Source organism: Lonchura striata, chromosome 1 (assembly GCF_046129695.1).
Source record: "Lonchura striata isolate bLonStr1 chromosome 1, bLonStr1.mat, whole genome shotgun sequence".
NCBI lineage: Eukaryota > Metazoa > Chordata > Aves > Passeriformes > Estrildidae > Lonchura > Lonchura striata.
Genome location: NC_134603.1, coordinates 73,630,524 through 73,654,310, shown reverse-complemented (window position 1 = coordinate 73,654,310; position 23,787 = coordinate 73,630,524). Strand labels below are relative to the sequence as shown.

General features: G+C 37.2%; 1 protein-coding gene across 1 annotated transcript in view; it reads left to right on the top strand.

Annotated features, from left to right (window-relative positions):
• The first annotated feature begins 14,003 nt into the window (after positions 1-14,003).
• The window catches only part of DNAH5 (dynein axonemal heavy chain 5), a 127,811-nt gene continuing 118,027 nt past the window's right edge, over positions 14,004-23,787 (top strand). Inside the window, 7 exon segments of the mRNA XM_077788575.1 lie at positions 14,004-14,072; positions 18,393-18,521; positions 19,160-19,235; positions 20,743-20,930; positions 21,373-21,585; positions 22,134-22,271; positions 22,880-23,056. Coding sequence (XP_077644701.1) covers positions 14,016-14,072; positions 18,393-18,521; positions 19,160-19,235; positions 20,743-20,930; positions 21,373-21,585; positions 22,134-22,271; positions 22,880-23,056 — 978 coding nt within the window. The 5' untranslated portion in view covers positions 14,004-14,015.

Here is a 23,787-nt window from a genome sequence, read left to right as displayed (position 1 = left end):
TAGACTAACTTAAATTACTTCAATTATCAGAATGTAGAAGAAGCTGGGATTTTTTTACTGAAATATGGGACTCAAGCCTTTGTAATTTAGATAATAGTTTGCAAAAGAAAATATACCAGGTTTTTCCACAGCATGGAACACATAGTGTTCCAAGCACACAAAAAATTTAAAGAAAAATCAGATTTTTACTATGGAAAAGAAGTGTTTTGTTTAGCAGATAATGGAGGGTGGAGTATTCAAGCTCCAACTGCTAAGGGATTATGAGATCATAACTTGGGTTTGCGATCAGGTGCCAGAAGTCTGAAAGTCTGAGTCAGTAGTTTCTCCTGCTTTACCATTATATTCCTAAAAAATCTATATACCAAAAGCATTTTAAATGTCTAGCATGGAGAAAATAACATGCATTCTGCCTCTCATGAACTTCATTTGGCATGTTTTAAGATGCAAAAATGTAAAATGTGGAAACTGAGATTTCTCAAATCTATTTATAATGATCTTTAGTTTAATAAAGAATTAAAACTTCCCTTCATCCTGCTCTGAGTTTTTTTCTCTTTCAAAGTTTTTGACCTCTTCAAGAAGAATGCTTATTGTATGTGGTGAACTGTTTATTAATATAAATCAGGTCAAGAAGCACAGAACTCCTTTGTATGAAATAATTTCTTTTACTCTTGGTTTTCTATGAAATGTTGTGTGTTTACAAATGATGTATAAATGAAAAGATCTTTCTGCAAGTGTGGGATTTGTAATTTTCTCTTCTTCCCCCCTGCCATCCCCCCTCCCCTCGCGGTCCCCTGTCCTGACCCTGTGTTCCCTTGTCCTTCCCCTTCGCCACACGGTCTGTCCCTGCCCCCCGCCTTTCCCATTGCTGTCCCCAGGGTTTCTCTGCCCCTGTCCCCTGCCTCCCATCCTATTGGCCTTGTCTCAGGTTCCCCCCTGCCCCCAGCACGGGGTATAACCGACCCGCAGGGTCGGTGCCCCTGTGGTCTCGGGAACACGCTTCCACAATAAACACGTGTTTTCACCCGAGCCCCTTGTCACCCTGTCGTCTGTTCCCGTGCTAGAACTGAGCCTCGCAGAGCCGAAGAGGAGAAGCGGCTGCTGCCTCTCCCCTCCTCCCACCGTGCTTCTGCAGGCGCTTGCCCGGAGCCGGTCTCACACGGCAACATGCAAGGATTTATTAGCAGGATTTTTTAGCTGATGGCATTCATTGGCTGTAAAGATGAAAGATTTATTTTTTAGGGAAATGTGAAAACCAGCAGAATGGTGGGGGAGAGAGTGACAGTGCTCTCCACCAGTGTGGCCAGGAAATGGGTGCCTGCTGAGGCCTGCCTATGCCTCCAGGGCAGCATGTGGTAGGGATAAAGATTAGGAATGACACTAGGTACTCTCTTTTCCTTGGGACTTGTCCAAACTCCCTATTATGACTTTATTGGAGTATGCCAATCAAATATAAATGTTGCTTACTAGTTTTTAAATCTCTTTCCACCCATGTTATCCAGTAATAGTCATCAAGCGTCTCTATGACCATTTCCCACTGTGTCATGTTTGTTTTTTCCTAATGTAATCTAAAATCATCAAAGACAAAAAGCAAAGAAAAGAGGAAGTGTGGAAGGGTGATCTTTTTGCCAGAGTGAATGACTTCTTATATTCATGGCAACAGCACTTTAGGGGTTTGCAGATGCAGGCCACAGGGAATAGCAACACAAGAGTATTAGCACCGGAACAGCAAAGGAGACAAAAAATCCTACCCACAGAGGCTCTGGAAAACAGCTTGGGTGCAAGACTACAGAACTATAAACCTTTCGTGTTATTGAGGTGAAAGCACCTGAAAGTACCATGCCATAAGAAGTTTTCAGGTTTGTTGGACTTTAAAAGCTGAAGTTCAAATCTACTAAAATACATGAAGGAATTGTAACAGTCTCAACAAAACAGTGAGTTTAGCCTTTACCTGTGGTGGGGTTATTTTATATCCCTCCCAGACAATATGAACAGGCCTCTGGACAATTATTTAACTGTAGTGAAGTGGGAATTCCTGCTAAAAGCTGAGAAGAAAAGTTTTCAAGAGTGTTGATTTAGCCACATGCAGACAATGCAGTAACTTTGGGGAAAAGCTTTTGGAACCTTACTTTGTTTTCTCAGGAGCACTGTTACAACAGTATTCAATTACAAGTCATTTTAAATCTCAAGAAAAATGTGAATAAAGGGGTTTGGATATTACCTTCCTCCTGCCCCAGCTTGCTATATTGCAGTCATGGGATCATGGTTGGGGAAAAAGGCACTGGAAGTACTAAATGAAAGAGAAGTATCAAGATAATGGTTTGTTAGGGGAGAGCCTCCAGAGGTCCAGTAAAGGTAGTAATCTAAATCTTAGGTTATCAATAAATAAAAAAAGCCACTTATTCTTGGAGCATAGAGAAGTGCCTTGTTTGACTGGTTTCAGAAAGAATGAAAGAATTACAGTGTGGAAAAGAAATGGAATCTATGGCTTTGTTTATTACCTTTTTATTTCTCCAGAGAAAAAGAACCAGTATGAAAGCCAACACTACTGCATTGGCTGGTGGGTAAGCATTATGTTCTTCATGCCATTGCTGCTACTATTAAAAATAGCCAAGTGGGTTTTTTTTTGTTATTAGTCAAAGAATTGGGTAGCTTGAATTAAATATACTTAGTTGCTGCAGCTCTGTTTTATTAAATTTTTATTAAACTTAAATTTTAAGGAAACGAGCAGGTAAAATTTGCATTAAATGAAATCTTGTTTGGTTGTAAATAAGCCCAATAGACTGAAAAATGAGTAAGGCATTCTTAATGACTACTTGGAAGTAAATATTAATTTAAAATGTCATCACCTTACAAAATAAAAACACTTCCCCCATCACTTTCTACATTTTGAAAGCATGTGTGGAAGAATTTAATTTCTTTTAGTTGTACGTGTATTAGTAAATTAGAGGAGAGAGAGAAAACAAAGAAGGTATTTTACTTTCAATGCTTTCAAACTGAAGACTTCTTGGATGAGCTAGTAACACAGTTGGACAAATATCTCTTTTCAAAGATGGTCCAGTAGGCAGACCTCAAACTAAGACTGGTAGGAATGGTCCAAAGGACAGCTGGAGGTTTAAATAACTTCCAAGTGATTGGAAAAAAAACAACAAGGTACTGAACTGTTTTAATGAATATATTGTGTATACCTGGGTGATACAGTACAGTGGAAATTGTACTTTTTTATTAAAATCTGTAATGGCATAGATATGTAGTGCACAAGTTATTTATATCTTATTTGCTATATGGTCAAACTTTTATGACTGGACTGTATCTTAAAGTTTTTCTCATCCTAAATAATTCTATCACTTATTACTAGTACATCATGTCTCATCTGTGGGCTGGCTTCTGTCTCTGGAGCTTAAGAAGTGCTTTTCTCGTGACCTGTAGATCAAAGGAGTTACTCTGTGAGCTCAGTGCACCTGTCAATGGAGATTTAAATAGCTGTAGAGCAGTTTAGTTCCGTTGTGTCTGAACAACTTTAAAAAACTGTAAACGAATGTGGTGAAAAAGCCTAAATTCAGCACAGCAATAGATCCTCTCAAATATTAATATTACTAAAAGGGGAAGAAAAGGTTCCATATCTGTTTGGTTGCTTCTCTGCGGATCCAGGTGTTCTTTTGGTGCTGACAACTAAGGTTACGATAGTTCTGGGACATGGATCAACTTGCAGGGCCTGAATCAAAGGCCTTGTCTGATATCCATTGATAGCCAGATTAAAATGTGAGCTTTTAATTGGCAAATTTTATATTTGGCTAGTCCATGGAAAACAAATTATCCAAATGAACATTTTGTTTATAGTGCTAAGCTACCCAGAAACATCACAGGTACAACCAAGCTTTTAGTTATTGATTTACTTATGTGATATGCATAGCAGAAAAAAAAAATCAGGCATGTGTCTTTAAGGCTTGTGCTGCTGAATCCCCTCCCAGCTCAAGTAAATAAAGGGCAGTAGAACAGAAAATACAAACAAATACAAACATCACTACCTTCACAGGTATAGGATAACAAAAGGATAACAAAACAGCTTGTAGAAAGTAGTTAATATCTGTAAAAGTATTGCTACCTTAAAAGTGATAAATGACATAAATAATGAGTTTGCCCAGCCTCCCATGCTGATCTAGAAAAAGTACAAATAAAGTTTTTGACCTTTTTAGTGATAGAAGAAGTCGCATTTTGCACAATTTTCTATTTCATCATCTAATATACCTAATATGGAAATGTTGTTAAAAACTTGTCTCCAGTAATCTTTTGTATTTTTTAGACTGTGCATTTATCTCACACTTAATGAAAAAGGGAAATTTTAACTAGTAGTGATTATGACCCCTTAAATTAGGATGATTACTAATTTCTGTATGTTAGCCAGTTGCTTACAAAGGTAGAAATAAGCTTCATGGTGGTAATGATTGGTTCAGAGACCATAATTGTGATGTGAATTTTGGTTTAGATTTGTTATTTTCCCATTTGCTTACACTGAATTTTCACTTGCCATTCTAAAACATCATAGTTGCTCAGTTTTGGAAGATTCTGTAATTCTTTGTGCTCTTCCTTATTACCTTGAATAACATACTTTTGTCTGCAGATGTCAGTCTTGTTGCTTTTCCTTTTTTCACTTGACTGCGTAGATGCCTGGAGCGCTCCACTTATACCTTAAAACTGTTGCTGTAAGATCTAACTATTCATTTTTTCCCTATCCTCTCCATTCCAACATTTAATCAAGTCTCTATCTTTGAAGGTCATTTCCCTTATGCTTTTCCTAAAAGCACTTGACAGCTGATCTTTCTGAAAGCTTTATTTGCAAATTTGTATAATTTAGCTCAATCTTCTTTTTTACTAATGGTTATTAACCTCTTTAGTGAACCTCAGCAGTTCATGATGAGTGTGTCTCTCTTTCACAAAACTCTTTTTGGGTTTTCCTTTGGAAATTAAATAATTTGAGCTGCCTCTTAATTATATGCTTTAATATATTGCCTGTTACTTTACCTGCCAAGGCTTCCTTGTCAGGTGTTTCTGATTCAGCTAACCCTGAAGGTGTGCATTTATTTTAATAGCTAGTGCCCAGTCCTCTGTTATTGATGCAGAGTACATGTCACATTAAGAAGTTTTACTCTTTTGTTTGAGTTCCTTTGCAATTTTTGGGCATCTAGCCATCTGAGGCATTAATTTTCATTCATTTAGAAAAAAATGACAAGTTTTTTTTTTATTTTTTAGCTTATAAACTCATAACCTGGCCCCAGTATATTGCCTCATTAATGGGAGATTTCTGTGAAGAAAAGACTGAATTCTGCAGCAAAAATATAGTACTCTTCTATTGATTTCTTATAGAATCATAGAATGGTTTGGATTGGAAGGGATCTTAAACAACATCTAGTTCCAACCCCCTTGCCATGGGCAGGGACACCATCCAGTAGACTAGGCTGCACAAAGCCCCATCCAGCCTGACCTTGAACACCTCCAGGGATGGGGCACCCACAGCTTCTCTGGGCAATCTGTTCTGTTATCTCACCTTCCTCACAGTAAATATTTTCTTCCTAATGTCTAATATAAATCTAACCTCTTTCAGTTTGACTCTATTTCCCCTTGTTCTGTCACTACATGACAGAAGTCAAAGCCCCTCTTTGTCTTTTTCGTTAACTCTCTTCAGGCCACAGTTAAGTCGCCCCAAAACATTTTTTCTCTTCCGGGGCGACCAAACTCAATTTTCTCAGCCTTTCACTGTAGGGCAGGTGCTCCATCCCTCTAATAATCTTGGCCCTCCTCTGAACTCACTCCAACAGGTCCATGTCTCTCCTGGGCTGGTTGCAGCAGTGCAGTTGGGATCTCACCAGAGAAGAATAGGGAGACAGAATTCCCTCCCTCCCCTGTTGCCCACACTGCTTTGGATGCAGCCTGGGACACATTTGGCTTTCTGGGCTGCAAGAGCACATTGCTGGGTCATGTCCAGCCTTTTATCCAGCAGCCCTCCCAAGTCTTGCAATGCCATGGTTTTTTTTAAGACATTGTGGGAATTTTCCTATTATTGTGGTGCACCATGGCAGGGACCTCATTATCACCACTTTGTATTTCTTAACAGATATTATTCAGTCTGCTTCATCTTGCCTAATTACATCTTTGTCTAAGTTGTCAGGTTATAATTTATCTGGATTTTTTCCATGTCTTTGTTGTTCCAGCTTTTTGGAGGATACCTGCTGGCTTTTGCTCTACTTTTTAGCTATACTGACTGGCTAATGATTTTTCTCAATTTTTTCCGTGGTAGAAGCTGTGCAATTGCGCTCTTTTTTCAGTATGATGTTCTTAAATAGTTTGCATGTTGTCTGCAAAGATTTAATTATTTCGGCGGTTATTTCTATCTTCTTACTTTTAGTGGTTCCCCAGTTTGAAGATGCATTGGCTTTTCTAAAGCATTTGTTAGTGCTGTTGTGATGACCCACCCTTAAGGGGAAGGAAGCCCCTAAGATTTGTAAATGTTCTTTGGTCAAGAGGAACAAAAAAATGTAAGTGCGTCTGCAGACAATTAGAAAATTTTATTAGTAAACTACACACTTGGATGGAAATTGGTGTGCAAGTCTCTGACCTACTACATTAACACCCAACAGGGGTTTGGATAAAAGAGTGTGGCAGAAAGGGCAGAAAAATTTAAAGAGAGAGAGATTAATTAAAGAAAAAAATGAGAAAGTAAAGGAAAAGAAAGAGGAAAAGGAAGAGAAATTAAAGAGGGAGAGAAGAATTAAAGAAAGGAAACAACAGAGAAAAAGAGAGAAAATGATCATCACTTCTGGTTCCAGCATGGATCCAACAGATAAGAATTGATCTATCTGTGTCAGTCCACCAGTGAGACATCCAGGGTCCTGGGGGGACACTGCCCAGGATTGGGAAAGTACCTTTTTTATGGACCGGTTTCTCTCTTTCTATGTCAGTTAGTTATCATGTGCAGGCCATTCTGAAAAGGCATTGGAGGGCTTTGGGGGGTCACTGGTGTCTCATTCCCATGTTATAGTTCATGCCCACTCATTGCTGCACTTGTTCTGTACTGTGTTGTGGTTCCTTCTCGGGGAAAAGTGCTGCTTTATCTCAAGTCTGGCCTTCCTTCTCCAGCAAAGGAGAAGTTCTTTCTTATGATGTGTTAACATGTAAATGGACACCACTCAGGTTGCTATAAGGCCTGGGTGGAGTGTGGGGATGAATCACCACAATGCATCTTGTCACCAGTCAGGTTCTCTGGGCCTCTACAGCTGTGAAGTTGTTAAATTTTGTATTTTGTTTGAACGCTAATATTTTGAACCTGATATTGTGCCTTTTTAGGCACTGAGGCCTCATGTGTTTTTGAATTATGAACTTTCTATTATCAATGTCTGAAAAATTAGTATCAGGATTGCAATCTGAAATGGTATTTCCTAGGTGTATATGAATACAGCTGAAGTTACTTGCTGATTCTGTTCCCTGCCATGGGCACCCCCTTTGTCACTGTCAGCATGTCACAGTCAATATTTCCAGGCAAATTAGGCAGACAGTAATATCATATGCTGTGTCTATCTTGTTTGTGACTGAAACTTTATACTGTTGGGCTCTGGTTGCCTCGCTAACTTGTTTGGACACTGAAATCTTTTAAACCAATGTTTAAAAGTGCACTTTTCAACATTTCCTATGTAATAAATACCTTGATGTATGGCACAAGGTACCAGTGGATACCCTCCTTAATGCCAGTAGTTTCTAGTGCTATTGTTACAGCCATTTCTTAGTTTGATCCCCCAGCTTTGTTCCTGGGACTTTTCCTGCTTAGGTAAAAGCAGTTATGTCCTTGTTTTAGTTTTCTGTTTTCTCCCACCTTGTTCAAAAGGACAACACTTTACTGTTCAGCCTTTTGCTATGGCTTGCAGTGTGACAGGTGGAACCCTCTGCTTTATCATGTCATTAGCTCCCTGTACTCCACACTAGTGAATATGTATTTTGAGAATAAATGGCCTTTAGGGCCTGATAATATTTTTTCAGTCTAGGTTTAAAACTTCCTCTCTAATATTTAAGAGTAAAAGCCACAAAGTTTATCCAAATTGTTTCTTCCAAAATCATTCCTTTCATTTCAGGAGTGTTCTCATCTTCCAGTGAATCTGGGTGGGCCTTGTTTCTTTCCTGGTGTTCACTTGCATGCTGAGAATTTATAATTCTCTTTAGTCTGCATTTCTAGGGATATTGAAGATCTGATTGGTTTGGCTAGGGATGTATGAAGATCCTGAGGTAGGGTATTTTTGCCTTTGATCCTTGTGCTGGCTAAGATGATGGGTACAATGTCCACATAATTTGAAACAGGAAAGAGAAGGTGTGAGGTTTTGTAGTTCCTTAAAATGGAAAATTTATAACTTCCAGGGTTACCTGAATGGCAAGTTTCTGTCCACACATCTTGTTTTTCCTGGTAAACAGAAGGCTAATTATTTATCTCTCAATTATATAATTATGTGTTTTATCTTTAAATTTTATTTTGTTAGTGGTGGATCAAATAGGGAAGCATAGCCTGTGAGAATAAATGTTTTGCCTAAAGTAAAAGAGGGAATTAGACTAGGACTTCCTACATGGTAGGCTTGTTCTTTAAGCAGTACTATCTTTCACATAAAATCCTTATTGAATAGCAATGTAACATGGTTAATGTCTTAGTCATATCTATTACTTCATCAAGCAAGTAAGAAGTGTAATTTTAAGCTATGAAAACTTTTCTTTCTCTCTTTTTTCATTTTTTTTAATATCTTTGAGATGAAGATATTAGATGGCTGACAAATTGTACACTTGTTAGATATTTTAAGACAAAAAGCATTTTTTTGGAATGACAAGTGATCTATATGCCTACTAGTGCAGGAAATCACTAAATGTATTAAAGTTTTAATTTTTCTCAGCAGAGCAGTTAAAAATCCTTGCCTTCAAGGTATTAAATCCTCAGTTTTATTTGACTTTGAAAGCAGCTCAAGGTAATGCCTACCTTTAGCTGTGGTTATTTGCATTGTAGCTGTATCAAGAGAATGCAGCAGAGTAGAATATCCTTTGCTTTAAGTTCCTCCAGGTAGATTCAGTGTAGATTTTCATCTGTGATTTGTCAGTGATCATGTCTGTAAAGAACATTTCAATTTCAAATTTTATATTGATTATTTTGTGAAAAAAAACATGAAATTCATGTACACTTTCAGCTTTTAACCACTAGATGGTAGCTAACTACTATCTCCTACTCCTATTGCCCAGTAAAAGAACCCTCGTTGCCAAAACTGTGCCATATAACACTAACAATAAACACCATAGAATCATAGAATATACTGAGTTGGAAGGGACCCATCAAGATAATAGAATACAATTCCTGGCCCTACTCAGAATTCACACCATGTGCCTGAGAACCTTGTCCAAATGCTTCTAGAACTCTGTCAGGCTGGTGCTGGGACCACTGCCCTTGGGGGTTTGTTGAAGTGTTTAATCACCCTCTGGGTGAAAAACCTTTTCCTGACATCCAACCTAATCTCCCCCTTACTGAGCTTCAAGCAATTCCCTTGGGTCCTGTCACTTGTCACCACAGAGAAGAAAGCAGTGTCTGCCACTCTTCCCATCGTGCTGTGGGGATGGAGCCCTGCAGAACCCCACTAGTGACTGATCTCCAGTCTGATGTTACCCCATTTACTAATTTTGATACTGAAACATGAACAAAGTCTTTTGGCATTGAGAAATGAACTTTCATAATTCCTAAAATAGTAGAACTCACTATTTTAGTTTGAAAAGTGTTTCTCTGACACAGTTGATTGTGTGCTTCATAGTTTTTTACTCATCTGCACAGCAGTAATTTACCCCAGATCTGACTTAATACTTTGGTGGGTGCAGAGCAGAGCCAAGGTTAGCCAGAGACATATGACAGACTAAAATTATTCTTCAAATTTTCAGTTATAATACAAGATCCCCATTAATGTATAAATTAAATTATTAAAATGAATCCAACTTCACCATGGATCTTGCACACCTGAAGCATCTGGAGAGGAAATTTGTTCTTCAAATTACAGATCTGATGGTGTATCACCAGTAAAATAAAGGTAAAAGAGGAGTTTTTTTTTTTAAAGTTGGTTAAAATCTGCGAGAAAACTCTTTTTTTCCCAAATTATAAATTTTTTTCTATAGGTCAAATCTGGTACTGGGATAGAACAAGGAGTCTTTGTGAAGCTCTGCCTCAGCAAGAACAATTCTGGTTAAAAATCTGAAAAAAAATTGACCTGGATTATTTGACCCGTTTACATAGCCATTATACGCTATCCAATCTAATGCTCTAGTGGATGTAAAGCAAATTCCTAAGGCAGTATTTTTATAACAGTTTAAGCCAAAGTCAAAGTGGCTCTGCTGGAAGTCTGGCTTTTGACCCGAGGACAGCAGTGACCTGATGATGGCAGTCAAGTACTGTCTCAAGCACTTAATTATTTTCCATTTTCTTTTATATAACTTAATGAGATGGAAGATCACAGGAAGTTAAATTCCATAAACCTCAATGATCTCTGAATAACTCTAATCAATATCAGTGTATAATCTAGTACAGTAAATGCAGGCTGCCCCAAAGGTTCTGAGGATATATTACAGCTGCAGGGAGAGTTTCTGTGTAAGGTAATGATTTGTGATTATTTGATATTAACTTCTAAAGTTCGAAGGCTATTTCTTTTTGGAAATGATAAATGAGCTGACAGATACTCTGTTAGGCTTGCCATTTACAAACAAGGAAACTAGTTGAAGATGGGGAAGTTGAGAGAAGATTTATCTTCAGGGATCATGAGATTGTGGAGCTTAAAACCCTGAAAGAGCCTTGGACTTTAGAACATCAGATTTTTGACTTCTTAAGGGAATCTTCTTGGTGGGAACCCATGAAGGACTTCCCTAGTAGGAAACAGGGCTGAAGAAAGCTTTGTGACCTGCAAGCATAACATCCTTGGAACACACAGAGAGGCCATTCAATGTGCAGAATGAAGAGGAGACCTTGTAGGAGGCCAGCATGGATGAACACAGAGGGTATGAATACAAACATGCAAGGTTCCTTAGAAGCTTGAGACGAAGTAGGATCAGGGCCACCCAGGAAGGATATATAGGCACAATGTCTGAGTTCACAGAGATAGGGTTAAGAAGCTCAGCTGGTGTTCAAACTTGTGAGGAGGGCAAAGGGAAAATACAATATAGTTTTTAAATACACTAGCAGCAGAAGAAAATGTAGGCCCACTGCTCAGGGGAACAGGAGACTAAGGAGCAAAGAACATGGGAAGGCTGAAGTTTTCAGTGACTTTTTAAATCAGTTTTCATGAGCTGGCTTTTCCCTCTGGCTCTTTTAGACCTTCAAGCCTCATTGCATAGTGAACAAAAATGAGGGATTATCTGTGGTAGCCAAAGGTAGTGTTAGGGAGCACTTAAACCAATTGGTTGTATTGATGTCCATGGGGGCAGATAAGATATACCTGAGGGTCCTGAGAGAGGAAACCAGTGTCATTTTGAGGCCCATCTCTCTTCAAAAGGCCACAATGATCTGGGGAGATTCCTGATAACTAGAAAAAGACAAATGTTATACCTATCACAGAATCAATTGGATTGGGAAAGACCTTTGAGGTCATCAAGTCCAACCTAGGACTGAACACCACCGTGCCAACTAGATCATGGCACTAAGTAACACACCCAGTCTTTCTTAAACACCTCCAGGGACAGTGACTCCATCAGCTCCCTGGGTAGCCCGTTCTAATGTCTAGTCACCCTTTCTGTGAAGAAATTCTTCCTAATGTCCAACCTAAACCTCTGCTGGTGCAGCTTAAGACTGTGTCCTGTTGTCTACGAGGCAGAGAAAAAGGAGGATCCTGGGAATGGCACACCAGTCAGCTGCTCCTGGTAAGATTGTGAAGCAAACTGTTCTGGAAGCATTTCATGGCACACGCAGCACCAAGAAGCTGATTATGAGCAGACATCACAGATTTACCAGTGTCACATTTTTCATGAGCAGCCTGATTGCCCTCTGTGGTGAGATGGTAGGCTGTATAGACAAATGGGAAGCAGCAGTGGTGGGCGCTGAGAGAACTCTGCTTGTTTAGCCACAGGAAGAAAAGGCTAAGGGGAGACCTTTTGCAGCCTATAATTGTCTAATGAGAGGGTAGAGAGACAACAGTGCTAAACTCTTGATTAATGCTTCATTAAGGTTTGCGGTAATGAGAGCCAACATACGCAAACTGGAACATGGCAGATTTCAGCTAGATGGGAACAGCCTTTATGCTGGATGATCAAGTTATGATGGGCTCAGTTATGTAGCCCCAGAGGTTGCACAATTTCCACCCTTAGAGATATTAAGTCTGCAAACATCTCTGAACAATCCACTCTAATGGGACCTGCTCTGAGCAAAGGACTGGTCTAGGTAACTTTTGGAAATTTTTAAAAATTCTCATAATTTTGTGATTCTGTAAGTTATTTGCTATGAATTAATAGCATTTGAGGAGAAAGATGCATGATTTTTAGCTAGTTTTTCAAGAGATATAAGTAAGGGTTTTTTCTCCTCATTTTTTTAAAAAAGAACTTTTATTGCTGCATGGCAAAGTTAAGCCTCTTGGGCTGAGCTTTTACTTTAGAAATCGCATACATCATGCAAATAAGTATAGAACCACAGAATGGTTTTGGTTGGAAGGAACCTCAAAGATCAGTTGGTCCCAATCTCTCTGCCATGGGCAGGGACACCTTCCACTGGACCAGATTGTTCAGAGCCCCATCCAGCCAGCCTTGAGCACATCCAGGACTGGGGCATCCACAGCTACCCTGGGCAACCTGTGCCAGTTCCTTACCACCCTCACAGTGAAGGGCCTGCTGTCCTGCATCTTAAGGCCATTCCCTCTTGTCCTGTCACTACTATGCTGTTGTGAAAAGTCCCTCCAGCCTTTTTTCAGGCCCCTGTTAGGAAATGGTAGGTGCTAGAAGGTCTCCCTAGTGTCTGCTCTTGTCCAGGCAGAACAGCTCTGGCCTTCTCAGCCTGTCTTCACAAGAGAGCTGCTACAGTCCTGTGATCAGCTTAGTGACTCTCCTCTGGACTTTTTCCAACAGAATGTAAATAATTAATTCCTCAGTGGTTTGAATATATCCATAGGAATTAACTTTATATGTAATATTTAATAGCATATTTAATTTTAAATGGTAACACTGAAAAGGGTTCAGAGAAATCTGTGGATGTTTACTTTTACCCTAAATGTAATTTTTCAGTCTTTCTCTTTGAAACATGTATGCACAGCTGGATTTGACTACAGTAGGTGCTTGTAGGTGCTCTTTTAGGAGGAAAAAACCCTAACATTTCTTGCTGAAGAAAATTTTCTGTATTAAGCACCCATTGTACAACTGAAAAATAAGTATAACTGAACATACTTGTATAAAAGCATGAATAGAAAACTTAGTAATTTACCTGTAGGTAAAACATATTTAAAAGTTGCTTGACTGTTGCTGTATATTTAAACAGTCACCTGTGACAAGGAAACAAAGTTGCCTGTTGACACAAGGATTGCTTCAGAAGGCTAAACACAAATCAGGGAAGCAGTTGTAAAATTGACTTCTGCAAATTCTTATGGTGCCCTTGAGTATGATGAATTGTATCCAACCGTGTTTGTATGTAAACCGTATCACCTTAACAACACTGTGGTTGGTAGCAGTAGCTTTCAAGGCCTAATCTATAGGCAGTAAATTCTGGTGGCTAGAGACATCTTGTTTCTGTGGTAGTGCAACTTAATTTTCTAGCAATTTGTATGCACACTAGAACTGAATTTTAAATACAGAGATAAGGTTAATAGGTGCTGGTTTTTTAATGTCATTACTATATTTTCCAGAGTTATTTTGGCATTGCTACTGAAAGGAAAGAAACAAGTGCAAACAAAATGCTGGGGGGAGTAGAAAATGATGAATGTAGAAGCTTTCCCCATGGATTAGGGCTTGTTCCTGAAAAACAGTGCTTGATGCTTATATTGAATAGTACAATGTTTGGAGCCGGAAGAAAGCAACTTTGGAAACGAAGCATTGGCAGAGTGATAAAGGTAAGGAAAACGGAATTTTTAACTATATTTAGACTAATAAATAATGATGTGTACTGAGAGGGGAGGGCACAGAAAAAAAGTGCTTTAAAATAGGCATAAGTGGATGATGTTAGTTGCACAATTTGTTTTGAAAGGCAAATTTGCACTGGGAGGTGTTTATGCATTTGGCTAGTGTGCTTGTATCTTGCCCAGATTGTTGCAATGGTCTGGTAATGTTATAATTTCACAAATGCTATATTAGTACACTAAAGAGTTTGATGTTAGATGTGGCAACAAAACATGGGTTGACTCTGCCATGAAGGAAAACAGAAATGTAACTTCACTCTCCCCATACTTCTAAGATGGGAATAGAATTTTGAAGGCAATATTTAACATTGAGAAAACACAAAAGACTATAGAAGTCATTAAGATACTTAGACTCATTTTAAAAGCTGGTTATCTAAGGAAACTGTTCCTCAGTTAATGCAATGTGATGACATGTGCAGAGCTCTTATTTTTGAGGTTTAAGAGTTAGATAAGGGAACTGCCCTAATTCTTTAGGGTTTGTATTTTTTTGGAATGAGGAAATAAAAACATTGAAACTTGAAAATTAAAAACTCGGGGTGCTTGAAAATATTTGAAATGGTGTGCAGTTTACTTTTGATGGGAAATTCATGAGCAAAGCTTATGTAACATAAAAGATCTCAGCAAGTTAAAAGAAAGACAAAGGAATTCCACGCTGGTTAAATAAATTTTGGATAAGACAGTAAATGAACGATAAAACATTGTTACTTCTTGACTCTTTCACTATTGAACTTCCCTGTAAAATCTTGCTCATCCTTAAGACTTTGATTTCAGCATGTTTGAATTCAGCGTTATGCAGTATTCTGACAACAAAATGTGTCATTTGCTGGATAAAGAATATTCAGAACAAATTTTATCTTGTGTGCATATGCCTTGCATACTAAACAACATTCTTGCTAACTCTATTCAGGGTATCTGCATCTGTAGCTACAGTCTGTAATGGAGCAGCTGGCAATAGTCAATAGCTGGTTTCTAAGCCTGCTGTTTCAAAAAATGAACCCCTTGCATCTCTGAGTTGTGCTCTTTTAGTACCTGCTGTTTAAATGTATATACTTTTTTAGCAGCTAGGAAACATTTTGAAAATTTTAATTTAATCTCAAATTATTTCTTAACACTAATGGTGAGATATTTATGGGTTTAGGTATATGAAAGACAGATTTAGGAATCTCTTCCTTTTCTTGCTTCAGGAGAAGATGCCTATTGAAATTAGTTTTCTGTGCCAAATTGTTAGTGTTTAGGATTAAGGAATTTTAAGGTTTTATGTAACATAAATCAAGCTACATGTTGTAACTGGACTAATCACCAGAAAAGGACTTTTCAGTTAACGAGTTTAGCTTTGGACCTTCATCTGCTGTGGGACTGTGTCCTATGACCTCTCACACCTTCATAACCATAAGTGGTTAAAGAAACCCAAACTAACTTGGCTGTGTTGCCTGTGTTCTTTACATGAAAAACTGAGCTGAAGCTGTACTATAAAAAACGTAGACAATCTTTACAGATATCTAACTGAGACAGTGTTTATCTCTTGTAAATACCACATCCTCCTACATCATGGGACATTAGGAAGAGGCTTTGATGTATGACCTTGATCAGAGTTGCTGGTGATACTAGTCAGGATTTGCATGTTGGTGTTATTGCATGTAACAGCAATTTCTCTTTTACCTAATAAATGATCCTGTGTGTGTTTCAGCATCCTTCCATCTTCAAATCTCAGTCTTTCAGTGTTCTATGAAATTTTGAATTACATAGAGCTGCCTATTATTGGGTAATATTTTTTGATATAGATTCTGTTTAGGCCTATGTACGTTTGTAGTGAATACTGCAGGATATAAAATTACAAAAACTCTTAGGCCACAACAACAATGCTGATTTGAAGTGAGATGTGAGGTTAGCTAAAGGGGAAAGGGAAGAATGAGCGGCAGAAAGCTCAGCATTTTCTTGTAATTAATTCTCTGAGATTCCTAATCCTAAGTGAAGAATATCTTTAAAATTCGTTCTTTTAGCAGTATGCAAATAGAAGCTCAGAAGCTAGACTGGAAGACAGTTTCCAGCATAGCCTCCTAGTGTTTTTAAGTACATAAATTAGTGGCTTGCTTTTGAAAGTACTGAAGTTAGGTTTTCTCTACTTTTTAGTGTACAACCTAAAGAATTATGTTTTACACAGACAAGTAGAGGAAACCTAACTTTTAACCTAAAAGTGAGGCAGAAGGTTCTTCTAATGACTGCAACAGCTAATGTGTGAGTTTGTGATTGAGCAACATTTCATTTGGGAAGGAAGTTTCTGAAAATGATTACTCCTCAAAATATAGAAGCATGACAGCTTGAATTGTATTGAGTGTTCTTGCATTGCATTTTAGCAACCCTTAGGAAAAAAATGTGTGAAACTTGCATTAGTAATAGAAATATCCAACATATCAAAACAAAGACCTTCCAGTAGTGACATGATAAATACAAGTTAAAGTCTTAATCTTCATAAAACTATAGCTTTACCATTTAAAAGTTTCCCATTTCTCTAGGCATGGTTCATTAAGTAATTTAAGTTAATTAGACTTTTAAAGTTTTGTGATAACTTAATGAATATTCTTGTTGCTGGATTTAGACAACAAATATTGCCCAGTGCTGTATGAATAGCTATGCACAGTAGTTTATATATGTGTCACAGGGCTTGAGTCACAGCAATTAAAACAAGTTTTAAAAACCAGAAACAAATGTTGGGGAATGATTGCTTAATTTGAGAAGAATATGCTCATGATTTCAGCCTATGCAAACAGAAACTTGTGGAAGAAATGGAGGCTATGAACCTGTAAAGAGCATCTGTATAGGTAGAGCTGATTACTTAAAAAACAGTGTAAGATGTAGTCTTGTATAGTAATATACCTGGAGCTCTATATTGGAAACACAAGCAGAGTACAAAGGTAGTCTGTAGTTTAGGTAAAACAAAAGGCTTCTTTCTGTATTAAATAGAAGCTAATTGGTAGAGTTTTTTTTTTTTTTTTTTTCTTAAAGATGCCCTATCAGTTGTGTTCAAATTACAGGAACAATAGTTTTGAGGATTCTATTGTTATCATCTAGTGTGAATGAAGCTGATTCAGAAAAAAATGGTTGCTTTTAGCATGTCTAACAAGGAGGAAAACTTATGCTTATGTTTAAAAACAGGTAGGAAAATCCAGTCCTGTGATGACACTTCACTTTCAGGAAACTGGAGACCATGTTAGGGTATGAGAGGGGTAAAATAGCACAAAGTACATGTATGAATTAATCTGCTTCTGTGTTCTTCAGACATATCTCTGTAAAGAATAGGATTTGTATGTTTGTCTTTTATACAAAGAAATATTTCAAATGTATTCAGCATTTATGAAGGCATGGTAGTAGTTACAAGTTTACCATGTATTTGAAAATTCCTTCAGAAAGTAGGAAAGATTTTTACATAAGGCTATAAAGTATATTATGCAGTTCCTTTTGGCTCTGCAAAAGCTTGTGGATAAATCACTTATGCATACTTTATAAAGTTACTAGTTTTCTCCTAATCACCAGGAAAATAAGGATTGAATTTACCACCAATGAAACATCATTCTAAATTTCTTTTGAAAGTGAAATGATATTGAATCTTGCAACCCACAAGCACAATAATACCAGTAACTATTCCAGAAGGCTATTTTGTCTATAATGTAATGAGGTGTGTTACATATGGGATTTCAATTTAATTAGAAGAGTAGGATTGTTTGTAATTTGTTTTACTTCTCATTATATTAAAGAGATAATGTATAAAACCCTAGCTTCCTGCAGCAGCATCTGTCTTTATTAGGGAGTGCTATCTTCCACTATCTTCCACTCATAACAAAGACCAGTCAGAATCCTGTCTTGACTTGATGGTCATATGTGACTAGACTTAAAAGCTGAGATGAAGGATTTAGGGTGTTGAAGGTAAATTGCAGAATAATGGACCTGTACATACTAAATACTTATTTTCCTACAAAGCCTTTCAACAAATTAGCTTTCTGTACAACATTACTTATGATAGAAATGTCGTGATAAATCTTAAAAAGGAACACCAGCAACAAACTGTAAAATTGTAACAAAGGCTGCTTTTAAAATTTTCGTTTGAGTGCAATAAAAACATAAATCACAAGTGTGGATTGAATGTAATAGCCTTTACTTTCAAAAATAAATTTTAAACATAAATTTTAAAGTTTTCTTTAATTTTGCCTTCAAATTAGATTGTGAATATTTCATTGTTCACTTTGTATTTAATAACAGCAAAAGCTCAAGGATGAGAGGGAGGCTAAACGTGCTCATCTGGATGGCAGACATGATTACTTACTGGATATCATTGCCTCTTGTGTGAATCTGGACAAAGCAGAAGATGCTATTCTTGATGGAAACCAGGTAATCTGATGAATTTGAAAGTGAAGCTCATAGTATACTTTGGAACTAATATTACCATTAAATTCATGGTGAGAGAGTTTTTAGACTTCACACCTGAGATCACTCAAGTCTCCTTGAAAAAAATATTTTTCAGCATTTTTAATTAATTTGAACAAAAGTGTCCTTAATTCCAAGACCTATTGTAATTATATTGATTTTTAAATTGATTAGAATTTCTTCTTTCCAGTGGTTATAGTTAATGTGCTAAAACTTGGGACTGTATTTCATAGTGAAACCACAGTGTGAAGTCTCCCAGTCCTTGAGTACAGAGTACAGAGAGGTTCAAGAGTCCTAGCAACAGCAAGGTTGCATGTTATTGTTTCCATAAGGCTGCCAGCAGCATTTGTGAGACTATATCGCAATCTAGTTTAGCAAATTAAAATAAGTAGAAGCTACTTGACAAAAGAGAATGGCTTATGTGATCTGGTTGTGACTGCATGAGGGCTAATACTAATTCAGATACTGAGACATTGAAAAATATCACTTTTTTAAAAAGCTGGGTAGACAGCAGTAGATATTTTACTTCCTGACACTAAAGTAAACATGGCTGTGGTTTGCGTTTTTATGCTTTGTTTTCTTTCGTATTCTCTTTCCATCAGCGTGCCTTCAATTTATGCATGCTACATTTCAGTGCTAATATTGTTGAGAAACTGAAGAAAGTCCAGTGGAAGACCAGTAAGAAAGGGTGGGACACGGGGCACATGAAGAATGAGATAAGGGAGAAGAGGTTGAATGGCACTCAAATAGTAGCCTGCAGTTGCTTGAAGAGTGCTTGCAAAGATGACAGAACTGAACTATTCTCAGTGGGTGCAGATGATAACTTCAATGATAAAGCCACATCTTGCAAAATGGCCACCAAGAGACCCTTCTTCACCAGGAGGGTAATAGGAATTACCTTCCCTCCCCCTGGCATGGGAATAGGTTACTTCAAGTCAGTTGTGGAATTTCTGTCCTTGGGGTTTTTGAGTCTCAGTCCAGGAAAAGCTCTAGATGATTTGAGCTGTTGTTGGTGACACAGGACACTGGCTTCAGGGCCTCCCAAAGGTCCCTTCCAACATTTCTGTGAGTTCATGAGATAGCAAATGAGCAGTGCAGAACACCGTCATGAACATTAAAAAGCAGAATTTGTTTCAGCCTTTGTGCATTCTATCTCTAAATGGTTTTCCTGGCAAACTATAGTGCCTGAGAATAGCTGTCAGATGAGGAAAATATAGGCAATTTCTATACTTGGAAAGAGAGAAGTGTAATAGTTGTTTTGATCTCATCTTGGAGGGCGGAGCCAAGATTTTCTGGAATAGTAGTTCATTATCTTGGTGTAACTGAGGCTTGTTATTAATGGAAGAGGGATAATTGTGTCTTTCTTCCAGCTTCTGGTGATCTTTTAGCCTTTTTTATGAAGTAGAAAGCACAAATGGAGCAACTTACTTTTTCATTTTCTTGTTGTAGTAGTGCCTCACTGAGATGTGTATGCATACAATTTTACTCTGAGGTAATACTGAAAACCTAGTAACAAGGTAGTGTGAGGTATTGTGACCAAAAACATATGAGAAATATTTTACCCCCAAAGACACTGCTTCTTCTTAGTGACCCTTTACAAGTGTTGCCAGCAGCCTGAACATGAGAGCAGTATATTCATGCTGGGGGAAGAATGGACAAGGAAGTCCCTTGTGGCTTCCTTATTGGTTTTTGTTTGTTTGCTTTTGCCCCAAAGAACCTGTTATGGCCCCTTTCTCCTTGTTTTCAGAAGCACCCTATTTTTTTTTTTCCCCTTATGATTGCATATTTTTAGAGAAGGACTGTTGATAGTAGGTCCTCTAAGGTAAAATACATCACTACATTTTCTGATTTTTAACATTTCTTTTTCAAGGATTATCTCCAATTGCATGATTGACCCTATAAAAGGACCTTGAGTTTGAACCATTATTTAGAAGGAATAGAAAAAACAAATAAATTAATAGAAATAAAAGGCTTTTGATGCAAGAATGGCAAAACTAGATGAAATATTTCTTATTGTGACATGAAGACTCTGAATGCTGCATACTTTCTGTGGGTAGTTCAGTGAGATGCCTCCAGGAGACTGGGACTCAGAGAGGCACAAATAATGACTGAACTGTTTGTGTAGAGAACTTTTCTTTGAATAAATGATCATGGGTCTTAATTGTTTATTTGTTTGAATCTGTAGAGTACTTTGGCCTTCCAGGAATAGGAATGAACTCTCATTTGACCAAGAAGAAGAAACTGAAAGTATTTGTGACAGAGGGAAAAGAAGTTGCTTTAACTGGTGTATGAATTTTCTTCATTAGATCTAGTTTTTCTAAATCAGTCACAACTGAGAATATTTATCAAATAAGGCAGTGGCTACTCCTCTCTGTACATAATGCTGTTTAAAATTTGTTTTTACCATGGGGTATTTATTTGATCTCTGCATATAATTAGACAGCTGTTGACATGGGGGAATGAGTAAAAGAACACTGATGGATTAAATGAAACAGGACAAAAAGGGACGGAAATGGAAATACAGATATTATCTTGTGGGAGCAACTTGATGCATATCATTGATATGAAAAATGATACTGAGGAAGAAAATTTAAGACAATCTGTAATGGCAGAGTAATTAATCAATACCTAAATACTAAGGTGCTAAATTAAAAAAGAAACTAGCAAATTCATTTGAAAAACAAAAAAATATTTTACTTTTGAGAGTGTATATGTAAATATATGTATATGTATATGTATATGTATATGTATATGTATATGTATATGATGAAGTTTTTACTGCTGAAAGACCCCTTCTATTGTGTCTCTTTTACAGGAAGTAAATTTTAATATGCTGGATATAGGTCAAGATGGTTTATTAAAAAGTGTTGAGCAGTTGATATCAGAAATATTCATTCCAGCCTTACAGACTATGGACAGTGGCTGGGTTGAACCTCAACAAGTTCCCAATATTAAGCATGACTTCCTTCATGCCCATGAAGCATTTGTTAGTGCCCTATCAGGAACTCAGCAAAGTCTGTTGGAAAAGGTATTATGTTCATGTAGGAAATAGAAAGTGAGCTAGCTGTAGAATGTCTCTAGCTCTGGACCTTTTGAATTAGCTGCTGTCATAGATTACTCATACAATTTGTTTTTATTAAACTGGAAAATAACCTAACATTTCTGTTTATTGTCATCAGTAACTCATTATTCTTTGATCTGTGGATTTAATAGTTCTGTAGATGCTTCTGTTCTTGTTTATTCTGGGGCCATTTCTTTAGAGCTATTAAATTCTTGTCTCCTCAATGGCTGTGGTCACTCTTAAATATTGAATGGTTAATGTAAGAGAAACTGTTGATTTATCTGGTTGGATTCTACTCAGCTTTTATGAAGGAATGAGAGCATGAGAGCATAGCTGCCTGGTTGGTGAATTCTTCAAATTCTGGACTCCACTTCTGGCTCAAACCAGTTTAATTTAGACTGCGCTGGGAATAAGAAGTGAGATACCCCAAGCAGGGCAACGAGTTAGTCTTGAAAGTTCCTAGCTTATTTGTCATGAACATTCAGCATTTCATCTTTTAAAAACTTATATTTTAGGTCAGCCTGAAGAAATGTGAAACATATGATCTGAATACTCTAAGAGGACCTTCAGATTACTTGATGGTTGCTAACAGCATAGAGGCTCTTGAAAAAATAGAAGTCTGCATGAGAGAATGGACCAAACAAATTGTGCAGGTGATACATGGGACAAATGTGAAATATGACAACGTCTGCATCTTGGCAGATGAGTTTAATCCTGTTGGTGTTATAGCTACCTTTCTATAAATTTGGATGAATTCAATCTCTTTATTTTAAAGCATTATTGGTATAGTTTTTGTGCTTTTGCTTCTCAGTGGAAATATTACTCAGAGCTTCTTCCATTGGCTTGTTAATACGGGATACATGGTTTGGGAAACTTAGTCCCCTGACTTTGATAATTACCTGTTATTAAACTACAAAACAGTTAGTAGTTCCCAGTGGATTTAATGAAAACAAAAAAAAACCCACAGTAATTGAGTGAACACCGTTCACAGTGGTCACATTTGTACTTTGAAACATGCTTTGCAGGTTATTTGCAGAAAATGTAACTGCCTGTAACAGTGGTCTTGGAACAGAAGGAACAGAATCTCTTCTTTAACTTGGAAATAAAAGGACCAAGCAAGATCAAGTTTCTTATATGAGGGGGACGTTAAGTTAGGTAATTTATCAGGCGAGATTAATACCACTTGTTAAAAGTAGAATCAATCCATGCTAGCTCTGCAGATAAAAATATGAGCATCTCTCACATTACTGTATGATAAAAGGTTCTTGCAGAAAATGACCAGTTGAGAAAAGAAGCAGATGACCTTGGACCACGAGCAGAGCTTGATTATTGGAAAAAGAAATTGTCAAAATTCCACTACCTTATGGAGCAGCTGAAGAGCCCAGATATGAAGGGAGTGTTTGGAGTACTCACTGCTGCTAAATCCAAACTGCTGAAGGTTTTTACTTTAAATTACAACAGATATAGATACTAGAAGTGCTCTTTATACCCTAGCTCATTTTGATAATGTATGTAACAATGCTGGTGGGGAAAACATTGAAACATCTTTGGCTTTTGTTTATCTTCTCTATTCTTTAGCTTGAGTAGATAAAGTTTATATCTAGTTCAATTTATTGAAAAAAAAAATGGGAATCCCCTAAGTCTAAAGGCTGATAATGTAATTCATCCACATGGCTCAACAGAAATAAATAATTAAAAATGAAAAGTTGATTATTAAATCAGAATATTGAATTAATGAACTGGATATTTAACGACAAAAAATTGAATCTCCCCATTTTTAAGCCTTGTTTTTATGTTGTTGCAGTGCCTGTCAGAATTGATTGTGGAATCATAACTTGTTACATTGACATATAACAAATTTAAAGTCCCATCACCAACAGAAAATAAGTAAATAAACCAAAAAATCTTGTCTCATCAAAATGAGATGTGGAACAAATACATAATTATATAACCATAACTCATATATTTTACAGCAGCTTGACTGCACACTGCCACTGACTATTTAGCTGAGTGGTCTAAACCAACTGTATGTTCACAGTCAAGTTGCTGAAACAGGACAAGTATAATTCTGAAGTAAAAGATCTATGATTTTGAATGTGTTTGGAAGCTAATGACAAACCAAAATGATCTCAAAACATTTTTTTCTGAAATGCATACTTCTATTTGTTT